Source organism: Cajanus cajan, chromosome 8, assembly GCF_000230855.2.
Source record: "Cajanus cajan strain Asha chromosome 8, NIPB_CcT2T_4, whole genome shotgun sequence".
Lineage (NCBI taxonomy): Eukaryota > Viridiplantae > Streptophyta > Magnoliopsida > Fabales > Fabaceae > Cajanus > Cajanus cajan.
The window spans coordinates 2,709,353-2,723,375 of record NC_138524.1 but is presented as its reverse complement, the minus strand read 5'-3'; the positions used below and the strand labels follow the sequence as shown (position 1 = coordinate 2,723,375).

Genomic DNA, 14,023 nt, shown 5'->3' with positions numbered 1-14,023 from the left:
TATAAAATCAAATATGAGAATTGTCATTTTTTGGTTGATATTTCTATGAATAAAATTGGGGAATCTCAAAAACATGTATAGTAAAAGTTGACAAATATTTGATTTGAAACTAATTACATTACTAATTATTCAAGGGTGTTTTACACCACAATATTATTTTTATGTATTGATAAATTATATTAAAAATATTAAAATTTAGTTTGTAAATATTTATAATAAATAAAAATACAATTAGATAAGAGGTAAAAAAATCACTAAAGTCTCTCTCGTCAAAAAGGAGTCCCTAACAAAATGTTATGATGCGAGATAGAAGTTTGTGTTTAATATATAAAAGTTAATTTGAAATATGAATTAGTACATATTTTTAAAATTTACATTTATTATAAATAATGTATATTGTAGCAATAATTATTTTTAGTTATTGATAATTTATTTTAAAATAAAATTAAAATTACAAATAATTATGATAAATAAAATTTGAATTAGATACGAAGTTGAAAGAACTCCTAAAATTTCCCTCGCCAAAGGAAAACTCCTAATTAAAACGCTCTCTAACAATATAGGCGTCTGTGTTTCATATACAGAGGGTTGATTTAATTCATTAAAAATTATGATAAAAAATCTAAATTAGATATGGAGTTAAAAAAAATTTCTAAAGACGTTTTCGTGCAACATAATTTTTCATGCATAGTATATTGGAATTGATTTAAAAATATTAAAATTTAATTTATATATAATTATAAAAAATAGAAACAAAACCTTTCACAGTCTAGTTAGTAAAAAGTCCCTAAAAAATTTCTTCTACCAGACAATTGTTCCCATTCAATATATAGGGGTTGATATTAGTTATATAAAAATTATTTATATAACTATTACAATATAGTTTTCGCTCAAATTCCTATTTTTTACATGTATTTTCTTTAATCTTTTAAAATAATTAAATTTAATAAATTATAACATAAAAAAGGTAAAAATCATTATTTCTTTTCAAATTTAGAAGTTTTTTTTTCATTTTTTTTTGTGAATTCTATTTAAAGAATATCCTTTTTTTTTTCTTAAATAAACCATGAAAAGTTGAGAACGTCTCATGTTTATGTTCTCAATTTTCTTAATCTCAAAGCCACATGTTTTATACTACTTTATTTATATAGTTTAACATGTTATTATTTTCAGCAAAAGATATGAAATCAAATATGAGAATTGTCATTTTTTGGTTGATATTTCTATGAAAAGATTTGGGGAATCTCAAAAGCATGTATAGTAAATGTTGACAAATATTTTATTTGAAAGGAATTACATTACTAATTATTCAAGGGTGTTTTACACCACAAACTCCGACCATCTCCGATCATTACAATAGAACTTTACTTCAATCACTTCTTTTATTTTACTTTTATAAAATAATCATTCATAAAACTTAATTCTTTTTACAATGACAATAATAGTAATATTCTGAACCTTGTTTTCCACATATGCCAGATTGATACCCTTCTCCAAGGCAACATTGATTGCAAAAATAATTACTTAGACATTTTACTCCATCACATTGTGATGCAAGCGGCGACACGTCACTGAGTACGGTTGAATATCCTACATTGAAAGTTCCTTGCTTTTGTTATTTGAAATTTTAACATAAAATTTATATGAAATTTGGACAATTGTTTTGCCCTTTGTTTTGAAACAACATTCCATAAAATAATATCAAATAAATGTTTTATGAGAATTATATGTAATAATAATATAAAAAAAAAATTGCAAAAGTTAAACGTTTAACAAATTACCTAAACTTAGAACAAATGCAACGCATAAAATTCCCAAGATAAAAGGTTGATCAAAGCGAAAAGTCATTTCAAAAGTTTTTGTGTTTTCAATTTGTGATCTTTTCTTGTGACATGTATAGTTTATTCTTTAAAGGATATATATATATATATGTGTGTGTATGTATTGAAAGTTATGATTTTTCCTTTTCACTAAACAATTATGTATTATTATTGTTATTTACAACAAAAACTGTTTTCAAAAGGTTATTTTTTTGAAATGATGACAGGTTTATAAGTTGTTGGAATGATATTAAATAAAAATAAAATTATAAAATATTCACATTTATAAAAAAGATTCAATTGATTTTAATAGTGTTATATATTTTTTTTAATGTTTTGGTTTCTAAATGTTATAAAACATACATTTAAAAAAGTGGGTTTAAATTTTGTATTAATTAAGGATGTAAAACTTTCATATTTCTACATTACTCATAAATTTTGCGGTGTATATTAGGAAGCATTGAGCATTCACCGTTAACTTGAAAATTAAGTTACAATTGTATCAATTTTAATGTGCTACAAAAATAACATCGAACAATTCAACAATTAATACTGACATGTCGATTTAGGTGTCTGATTTCTCTTAAAACAAGGTTTGAATTTTGTAGATGAAAGATTATATGATTGGGATAAGAAATCCACTTAGGGTTGTTAAGAAGTTTCGCTCACGAAGATCGGTTATGAAAACAATTGATGAATGCTTCATAATATCATGCTTATAAAAAAAATCAATAGTTATATCTTTGATCACACATTATTGAATTCACAAATTTTTTTATAGTTAAATCAATTTGTATATCCCTATAGTGGTTTCAATGTTTTTAATTGAGTCCCTATAAATAAAAAAATACTTTATAAAGATCTTTATAATTTAAAAACATTGCAATAAGTCTTTCACACACTAATATCAAATTTTTTTTATTATATTGGTGGAATATCGTCACATCACACTTACCTTTTAATATCGTATTATTTTCATTTATTTCAAAAACTTCTAATTAAATTTCAAGTTTTAATATGTTAAATACACAAAAAATTATAATTAATTTCATATTTAGATTTAAATTATATATCAGTTTTAATCTCTTTCATAATTTGTAATTTACATCTACTAAAAAAGCTAAGGAAAAAGATTAAAAACATAATTTAAATTTGCATAATTTAAATTTTTTACTTAATTGAGTTTATGAAATACACAATATACATGATTATTTTATAAAATAATATTTTACTTTTGCCATGTATTATTTTGTCGTTAAAAATACGTAAAAATAAATCATTTTCAGTTTCTTTTTTTATACCGACTTTTTGGCACGTATCTATTACTTGTTTTTGCCTATCTATCAACACTTTTTTTTTTAATCTAGAGTGTCTTGTACAGAAACTGTGCTAGAGAAGTTTTAGGTAAGTTTTTCATATGTTCTTTTTATTTTTGGAGCATGTGGGTAGTTTAAAGTTGGGCCCGAAGGAGATGGATATAAAGGGTTAATGCTTGCAATGCATTAATAACTTATACTGTAGAGTGATCCTTCAGTTTCACATAAATATCACCTGCGGAGAAAAAGGTTGTGCTTGTTTGCTTGGTTTAGTCCAACCCTTATGTAACCTCACTATCGTTGTATATTCTTTTATCTCTTAATTTTTGGATTCAATTTTGTTATTTAATCAGATGATGGATTTGAAGAAAAAAAAATACATTGTAGGAAGTTTTATAATTATTCTTTTATCTCTTAATTTAGTTATTTTTTAAAAAATTTATATATACACACATTTAAAACTTATTTCTCTAAAATTAGAGGAGACAAAAAGTTGTCTCATTTGAGTTGTAAAAAGAAAATAATCTTTTTTATGTATAATAATTTGTTTATATGGTAAGCTCCAAATTATATTAAAATTTATGGTGCAACTTAGCTACTTGAGTTGTTTTGGAGCTGCTCGTGATGGAGATAATCCAGCACTGACCAGGAGTACATTTCTCATCACCAAGGTTCATTTCTCGTGATCCTCCTTTAAAAAGGAATGACATAATCAAAAGTTTAATGCAGACAACTTTAATTAATTGAAGGGAACAGATTTGTTGGTTGTGAATGTGATATGGCACTATGGGGCAAACTGAAACCTACCAGCTATTGTCCCACGATCCTCCTTTATCTCTTTAATTAGCTTTAAAGAAAGTTGAGTGGTGAGGAATAATCATTTGTTTCAACCGTAGACCTTGTCATGTATCTTAGTAATCATGTTAGAGCAAAAAAGGAAAAAGATGCGTGAGTGGAGGTGGTGGAGTGGCGTACCCAACCCTTTCAGTGATGAGGAATCCATGTCCTCCAACCACTCACAGACAAAATGAGCTTCAGGGAAGAGAAAAGCGGGCTTAGCTTTACGACCCAGAAAAGATTATTTCAAACAACGTAAGGCTAGCTTACGAAATTGCGTGGTTAGTAACCCATAATCCTTTGTGTCTCTTTCTCATACCTAACGTAGTTCCTTGTGTTTGATTCTATATTTACTGGGTGAGCTTGGGTTGAGGGTGCGAAAGTTAATTAAAAACAAACATTAAACCCTACACGGCTGCACTTTTAATTTCAGTAGAAACAGTTTATGATACGCTATTTGAATACTTCACTTTGAACATGATTCCAGAATTTAAAATTTTCAAAATCCTGATTCTTATACATGAAAAAACTTCTCTCCTATCAAATCATTAAGATAATTGAAAGGAATTCCATGTATACACTTTGAACATGTCACGTCAAAGATGGGAGTGTTTCGGATGAAAGGAAATGGGAGACAAGTGCAAGAGCTTGGTCTGGTGCGAACACAGGAACTTGGTGGCCAGCACCTCTAATAGTGGCAAAGGTGAGGCCACCCTCATACTCCGCCACCCACCCTGCCACTTGAAGCTTATGAAACCATGCTCTCCACTCTTTCTTCACTTTCAAACCCATCTTGTTTATGCTGTATCTTGTTGATGTCACTGGAACTCTTCCATCAGTGTCCCCACTGCATCCATGCATGCATGTCAAAACACATCAACTTAATTCACAACAATCAATAATTAATTCAAGGCCTACGTACCTGTATATCCAAATACGTAACCCTGCTCGTAAGAGCTTCTTAATAACTGGCAGAATAGTGTTTGGCGAGTCATTCCATTTCTCTATTACAGCACTTAATTTCATCAAACAGAATAATTGACTTGTCAATAAGTCACAAGTTATTAGTGTATTAATACTCAACTAGTTTATTTAATCATATGTGAGAATTAATACGTACCTGCAAAGGGAATATGCATAAGACAAGTTGGTGATATTGGCATGGAGGGCTTTCTGAACATCCTTATTATTGAAATATTTTCGTATGTAATCTTCTGTACAGGGATCGTATCCTGATGCTAGCTTATGCCATTGATCCTATGAATAAAATGCAACAAAACACAGACCGTATATATAATTAAAAAATAATAATTATAAATTAATCTAAACGCTTGTTTATATTCAAGTTAAAAATACTTTTGAGAATTTATTTACCGAAAATAAAAGATATTTTTTAATAAGAAAACTCTCAAAATGCTTATATGTTAGAATCTAAATAGACTTTAAATAATAAATTTCTATTAAACATATATATGTGGTGAAAATAATTGATTAAAAGGATGAACCAAAGAGTAAACACGTACATGTCGCGTGAGAAGACGAGGAGTAACGACAAGTGTTGATGAAACTGCTCTTCGATGATTATCGAGGCAAATGGGAGAGTAAATGCTGAATATATCAATATCAGAATAAGATTTTAATAACTTAGCAATATTCAAGTCACAATCCCTTGTTTGGTTCTCCACACTAAAATCACAATCTTGTACTATTCCATGGTATACATGGTCTGAGATGATGGCATGACTCCAAGCATAATCAATCAAGCCCTTTGTATCTGCAAGATCATTCAATACAGCATTTCCCACCTAAATTTCGGTCACAACAGGGTTCATTTGTTAACCGGTTGCCATGTTTGTAAAAGTTAATGCAAATAGTTTATTTGAGTTGGTGACTAGAATCTTTTACATAATTGGATGAGTACAGTCTTAATTAGTTGAATAATGTTTGCGATCAACATCAACAAGAATTTATAACAATTCATGTACTTTTTCTTCGCTAATTGAAATAGACTTTTTACAATGAGGAAAATGAGATAAGAAAAAAATAAAGAATCAAGAAAAATAATAATAAATATGACAAAGAATATAATAAGAAATTTAGCTGTAAAGGTGAAGATATTAATATTCGTTGCCGTTGATTTACGAAAAGAAAAGTAGCGCGAGAAGAAAAAAAGCAAGCCAAGAAAGGAATAAGAAAAGGGTGTAAAGTGTAAAAAGAATGAGTTGCAAAAATATAGTTACCATGAATCCCTTGAGATTTATGTAAGAGTCTTTTTTGGGATCTTTGTTTCCTTCATAGATAAGTTCAGCAAGTTGTGGAACATAATGTCCTATAATTCCAAACATACAAAAAATGTGCATAATTAGATAATACATGATACTGATATATACATGACAAACTAATACATGTTCAATTAAAAAGTATACTAAAATATAAAAGATATTATTGACTATATTACTTAGACTAAGATAACGATCTTAATCATATATGGAGTATTATAATGGGAAAATGAGTAGATATGAAAAAGGGTACCTGCATAGCTCTCTCCTGCAATATAAAAATCGTGAGATTTGAAGCTTGTAAACCTTTGGAACCAACCAGTCAAGAAGACATAGTTATCAATAGCAGAAACACGATCTCCAAGCTCACGTAAATCTTTGGAATTGTTAGTGTAAGAAAAGCCTACACCAACTGGTGCTTCCAAGAATATGATGTTTGCAACTAGGGAATAGCAAGCAACATAGTCCAAATTAATTATGCATGTATCTAACTAAATACTTTAATTAACAAATAATAAATTATTAGTATATAGTAGTATTTGGTTACCTCTGTTCCAAGAGAATTTGTTAAGTTCGAGGCGTTCTTTGTCTTTCACAAGAAATGGACCAAGCTCTCGTGCTGCTCCAAAGGCAATGGACGAGCAACCAGGTCCTAGTATACAAAAGTTCCAGCAAATTAATTTAGGACATGATCAAATACTTTGTAACAAAATTATTTTATCCAAATTCATGCGTGCATGATGTTATATGACACACATGACGGTAAATACTAAATAAAAACGATTGCAGAAGTTGGTAAAAAAAAAAATACCTCCATTGAGCCATAAGAGAAGAGGTTGTTGTTGTGGTGTATGAGTGGCTTCAAAAAACCAGTAAAACAATGCTCTTCCATGAGTTTTATTGACAGTGATGTAACCGGCATAGTGTTTAAACATAACATCAGGTTGTCCTGGTAATTCATAGACTCTATCTGCTTCTTGCTCTGCCAATAATGACACACCTAAAGTTTGTTTGGTGAAAGATATAAGAAGCAGAAGAAGAACAACAAAATTTAACAAAACTGAAAACAAAGCCATTTCTCTTGATTTCTCAATTCACTTAACTACCACCACCAGGCGTGATGTTTGATTTAAACAAGGGAGAGTGTTGAGAAAACAGGCGTGATGTTTATTTTCAACAAGGGAGAGTGATGTGATACAATACAAGAGTGCGTGTCTATATATAAGAAAACAGGAAGAAAATATCTATGTAAGTGCACATGCCACATAGTTAGTGGTAAGACATACACTACGTCCTTTTCCTTAATATGATAGTGCCACAATTCAACAATTTTAAAAGCTCAACTATGTTTCCAATTCCATACTGTTTGTGAAATAATTAATCAATCACATGAATGACATGAAAAATTATTTGTACAATATGATTATAGCCACAAATTATAGCATCAGCTTTGTAAATCATTTCCTATTATTAATTAACTAATATATATGATATCATCAGCCATGTAACATCCTAAAATTTTTAAAAATATTAAAAGAATATTTTAATTAATTAAATAGATTTTATAATTACATTAAAATAATTAAATCATTGTGAATATTTTTATTAATTAAAAAAAGATCTATGAAATTATTTTTTATATTAATTATTAGAAATATAAATATATTTTATTTGTTTTTAACATATTTTGATTAAATATTACAACTTTAATTATTTTAAAGGTTTTATAGATAAGAATATTTTTATATAAGGAAAGTAAAGATTTTAAAATTATATTATTTTAAAATAAATATAAAATTTTTGTACATTACTCGTAAATTGTGCGGGTTATACTAAGGAAGCATTAAGTATTCATTTTTAACTTGAAAATTAGGTAACAATTGCATTAATCTTAGTGCGATACAAAAATAATATCGAACAATTAATACTAACATATTGGTTTAGGTGACTGATTCCAGTTAAATCAAGGTTTGAATTTTGTACATGAAAAATTATCTGATTGAGACAATAAACCCATCTTGGGTTAGCAATAAATTTCTCTTATGAAGATCGATTATCAAAACAATTGATGAATACATTATAATATCATCATTATACAAAAGAAAAATTCAGTAGTTAAATCTTTATTCACACGTTATTGAATTTTAATATTAACATTTGTTTTTACGTTGATTCCATGCTGTTTTCACATTTGTTTTTTTTGTTGGTAATTTGGGCCTAGATTTGATGCAATTTTTGGTGAAAACCAACCCAAAGGCTTGGTGCAAGGTAATTACATTTTGCACAACTAATTTTTTCTACATACATATCTTATCTCTCTCATTTTTTTTAAATACTTTTAATCTTACACTCGTAATTAAATTTTCAAAGTCTAATTTTCTTCTGGAATTATAATTTTGGAAACCTATTTGTATATTTCTTAAATTATAATTTCAAAAATTTACTTCTTACTCTCATTTTTAAAAATAAAATTTGAGATATCTATTTGTATATAATTATGAAAATATAATTTCAAAACATAGTTCTAAATGTATTTCTTTCATGAATATTATTCTAAATATATTCTAAAAGTATGTTTCCTAGATTATACAAATAGACTTCTAAATTTTCTTCGATATCATTACATGTCACTAGAACATTCTGAAAATTAATGTATCAAACAAAGACAGGATTTATTGCAAGAAGCAAAGACCAAAATCAATGAAAGGTATACCAAAGAAAGCAAGAGAAGTACATAAGAGTGTGTTTGACAATGTATATTAGGTATTATAAATTAATTTAATTAAAACAAAAGTATTTAATATGTAAGCTTATGTTAATTGTTTCTAATTTATTATAATAAGCTACTTCAACTATTTATAAAAATATTTTAGCTTGTAAGATACTAGTTTTTCTCATTAATTTATTAAAAATTTATTTATGTTTCAAATAACTAAATATGTATTTTTTTTAATATTATTTTATATTTAACTTTTAATATTATTAAATATTTTTAATTCAATCAATTAATCGGCGAGTTTTTAACTTTTTAACTCCCCCAACTTATAATTTATAGACTTTTAATAATTTTATAAACTAACTTTTTCAAAAAAAAATTAAATATATAAACTTTTAGAAGAAAGATTTTTTAATATAGATATACTTTTAGAAGTTTCATTCCAATAAATATATATATATATATATATATATATATATATATATATATATATATAAACTTAGGGATTAATGTATTAATAAGAGAGTAATTTTTTTAGAAAGTAACTACTTTTTACTAATTATAGAATTACTTTTTTTTAAGTGTTTGTTTAGAAACACTTATTTTTTAAGTTTAGACAAATAATATGAAAGGGAAAAAAAAGTAAGGATGGAGTTACAATGTAATGATCGAGTTAGGTCAGGTCAATAACGGGCTGAAAACACAAAATTTGTTTTTCTGACTATCAGTTTTTAATAAGATTAGGTTGGGTCTGACCCAAATACTGAAAAAATTTAATCAAAATTCATTGAATTAGTTTGAGTTAGTTCAAGTTCTCATATTACCTGTACCTGCTTATACCTTTACTAGTTAAATTATTCGCTAATCAATGCAGTTTGACAAGCATGTATGTCTTTTTTAATGCTTTTTTTAAGTAAAAAAAAAAAAAGAACACAGGAAAAAAATATCTATTTAAGTTCACATGCCACATGGTAAATAGTGGTAAGACATAAACCACGTCCTTTTCCTTAATATGATAGTGCCATAATTTAACAATTTTAAAAGCTCAACTATGTTTGCATGCTGTTTGTGAAATAATTCATCCTCCACTGATCGCATCTTTTTCCTTTTTTGCTCTAACATGCAAGATGCCACATTTGTTTTTACGTTGGTTCTAGTGAAACTTATCTCCAATTTTTAAGCAATAATTTATTTAAAGTGTTATAATTAAATGTGAAAAGAATGTGATTGAAATTGAAGAAAATATTAAACACAATCAATCAGATTTTCTTACATTAGTTTGACATCAACAAATTCGGTGTGATTTCTACCGCAACCAAATATATACCATGCCAAACCTTCGATGCCAATATGCCATTATGGCTGATTGATACGCCTTCAAATCATGATCATTGGACATTTGGTGCATTTTTGTGACTCCATAAGTTGTGATACTAGTTAATTAATTGGGGAATAAGCGGACTGGATTGGATCAGGTTTGAATAAATCCATTATTCGATCAGATTAAAATTTAACAGATTGGGTCTAATCCAACCCAATAATCACAAACAGGTTAGGTTAGGTTAATCGGGTCACCATAATTATATATATTTTTTGTAAAAAAATAAATATTTCAAAATAGATGTAAAAATCATTTTATGCATTATTGCAAATTCTATGTTATCAAACTATAAAGCAAATAATGATGTAAAATAAATTCTAAAATAAATTTATTAATTTGTTACATTATTATCAACTCAAAATATGAACTTTTTAATTAATTTAAAATAAATATATTATATTGTTACGATGCTATAAACCTAAAACACAAAACTTATTACTAAATAAATGATCATTCAAATATTATTATTATTATTATTATTATTATTATTGTTGTTGTTGTTGTTGTTGTTGTTATTATTATTATTATTATATGATCGGGTTAGGTCAGGTCAATAACGGAATGAAAATACAAAACTTGTTTATCTGACCCATATAGTATTAGGTTTTAATCAGATTTGGATCCGATTCAAATACCGAAAAAATTTAATCAAAACTCATTGAATTGATTTGAGTTAGTTCAAGTTCTCGAATTACCTGTACCTGCTTACACCTCTACTAGTTAAATTATTCGCTAATCAATGCAGTTTGACAAGCATGTAAATCTTTTTTAATGCTTTTTTTATGTAAAAAAAAAAAGAACACAAGAATAATATATCTATTTAAGTTCACATTCCACATGGTTAGTGGTAAAACATACACCACGTCCTTTTTCTTAATATGATAGTGCCACAATTCAACAATTTTAAAAGCTCAACTATGTTTCGAGACTGTTTGTGAAATAATTCATCCTCCACTCATCGCATCTTTTTCCTTTTTTGGTCTAACATGTAAGATGCCACATTTTATTTTTACGCTGGTTCAGTGAAACTTATCTCGAATTTTTAAGCAATAGTTTATTTAAAGTGTTATAATTAAATGTTAAAAGAATGTGATTGAAATTTCAGAAAATATTAAACACAATCAATCAGATTTTCTTACAATAGTTAGACATCAACAAATTCGGTGTGATTTGTAGCGCAACCAAATGTATACCATGCCAAACCTTTATATTTTCCTTTTCAAAGATTCAATCTAATGGGGGATTCTGGTGAGAGTGAGAGGAATGGCCCTTTAGAGGATGATGAAAATTAATGGGATGATATGGAGCATTGAGTTGAGGCCGCCACAAAGTGGGGTCCCTACTAACATAACTTCGAAGAAATGGTTCCTAATTTAGGTCAAACACCTTTATATTTTCCTTTTCTAAGATTCAATCTAATGGGGGATTCTGGTGAGAGTGAGAGGAATGGCCCTTTCGATCGGCACATAATTACCCATGTCAAGACCAATAAACATAAGGCTGAAATGGCACATGGGACATTAGTACAGTGCAGTTGCTTTTGACATGCCAGCATGTGAAGCTTTATGTTACCATGTACACCTTTCACACAAATGGATCACCCACTCTCTTCATATCTTTGATTTTATATTTTCTCAATGCATATACGCACGCCTACATATAGTCCTTCACCTAGGTACAAAACAAGGCAAAAATAAAATATCAGTTTGTCTAAAGTATAATTCTTGTTTGATGTGTTCACTAAGATCACAAATGTAGGAGATGATTCGTTTTTAATTTTTTTTTATTGAAATTAAATATATGTAAAAATATAAAGTTTTCTTGATCAATAATTCTTTTAAATTTCCAAACTAATTAAAGTTTGCAACATCATACACTTAAGAAATAAGGAAACATAACAAGTAATCCTCGATATTAAATTATAGGATATTGATTTCAGACGGCCAGATGGTTGGGTTATTAGAGCAACTCCAATGGGAGTTGCTTGTCTCATGAAGCAACTCAAGTCTCGGTTTCTTGCCATTGGAAGACTCTGACGTGGCAACATGAGTTGCTTGAAGAAGAGAGAGAATTGCTACCTCAAGCAACCGTTGGAAATAATAATGATGAAAATTAATTTCGTATATATGTATTTACTATTGCTTTATTTTATTTTTAATATCTACTTATTGTGTATTTTTTCTCGTAATTTATTTTCTTTCATTGTAGTGCAATTATCCTTTTTAATAAAAATTTAAAATTGGTTCATAAATGATTAGAAAAAAAAAATTCTAAAAGTTGAATTCCTTAAAATTTTTTATCATTGGAGTAAATTTGTGTTTGAGTTGCTTAATACTGACATGGTACACTAGGGACCACTTTTTTCATTTTTCAATGCATGAAGCAACTCAAATGAGTTGCTTCCATTGGAGATGCCCTTAACCACACAATTCCACCACCTCCACTCATCCCATCTTTTTCCTTTTTTTGCTCTAACATGCCAGATGCCACATTTGTTTTTACGTTGGTTCAGTGAAACTTATCTCCAATTTTTAAGCAATAATTTATTTAAAGTGTTATAATTAAATGTTAAAAGAATGTGATTGAAATTGAAGAAAATATTAAACACAATCAATCAGATTTTCTTACAATAATCAGAGATCAACAAATTCAGAGTGTTTTCATCCCAAACCTTCGAAGGCAATATGCCATTATGGCTGATTGATTGGCCTTCAAATCATGATCAATGGGTATTTGGTGCATTTTTTAAGTTGTGACACCAATTAATAGGGGAGTAAGTGGGTCAACCCAACCCAATCACAACAGGTTAGGTTCGATTGAGTTAATTAAGTCAGCATAATTTTATATTTTTTTGTAAAAACTTAAATATTTCAAAATAGATGTAAATCATTTAATATATTGTTGTAAATTCTATATTATCAACCTATAAAGCAAACAATGATGCAAATTAAATTCTAAAATAAATTTATTAATTTGTTACATTATTATCAACTTAAAAAAATCAACATTAATTAATATAAAATAAAATTTAAAATAAATATATTATATTTTTATAATGCTATCAACCTAAAACACAAAACTTGTTACTAAGTAAGATTAACAGTAAATATTATCCTAAACAAATTATCATTCAAACATTATTATTATTATTATTATTATTATTGTTATTGTTGTTGTTGTTATTATTATAGTAATATATGATCGGGTTGGGTCAGGTCAATAAAAGAATGAAAACACAAAACTCATTTATCCAACTCGTACAGTGCCGGGCTTTAATCGGATTGGGTTGGGTTTGATCTAAATACCGAAAAATCCAATCCAAACTCATTGAATTAGTTCATGTTCCCAGATTATCTATATCCCTTACTAGAGCTGTCAAAGTGGGCCGGGACCCGTGGGCCAACCCGGCCCACCTTGAAAACGGGCCGGGCCGGGCCAAAAAAAATTGAAGTTTTATAGTAGGTGGGTATATTTCAACCCGGCCCACTTTGACCCGGCCCACCCGGGCTAAACCCGTGGTGGGCCGGGTGGCCCACCAACCCACCATTTTTTTTTTCAATAAAAATTTGAATATGATTTGTAGTTTATTTTGTATGATGATATATTGAAAATTTTTATTTTAAACTTTTATCATGATTTGTATTTAATTTTGTATGATGAATTATGACTTATAA

At 28.0% G+C, this 14,023-nt stretch overlaps 1 protein-coding gene across 1 annotated transcript; it reads right to left on the bottom strand.

The window, feature by feature from the left end:
* Window positions 1-4,429: 4,429 nt before the first annotated feature.
* Window positions 4,430-7,462, bottom strand: LOC109798244 (serine carboxypeptidase-like 35). Its single transcript, XM_020358447.3, has 8 exons — window positions 7,064-7,462; window positions 6,800-6,904; window positions 6,506-6,694; window positions 6,214-6,302; window positions 5,497-5,778; window positions 5,094-5,230; window positions 4,896-4,988; window positions 4,430-4,820 (listed from the first exon to the last, which is right to left on the bottom strand). The coding sequence occupies exons 1-8, from the start codon at window positions 7,326-7,328 to the stop codon at window positions 4,565-4,567; spliced, it is 1,416 nt and encodes a 471-aa protein (XP_020214036.1). The 5' UTR covers window positions 7,329-7,462; the 3' UTR covers window positions 4,430-4,564.
* Between the last annotated feature and the right edge of the window lie 6,561 nt (window positions 7,463-14,023).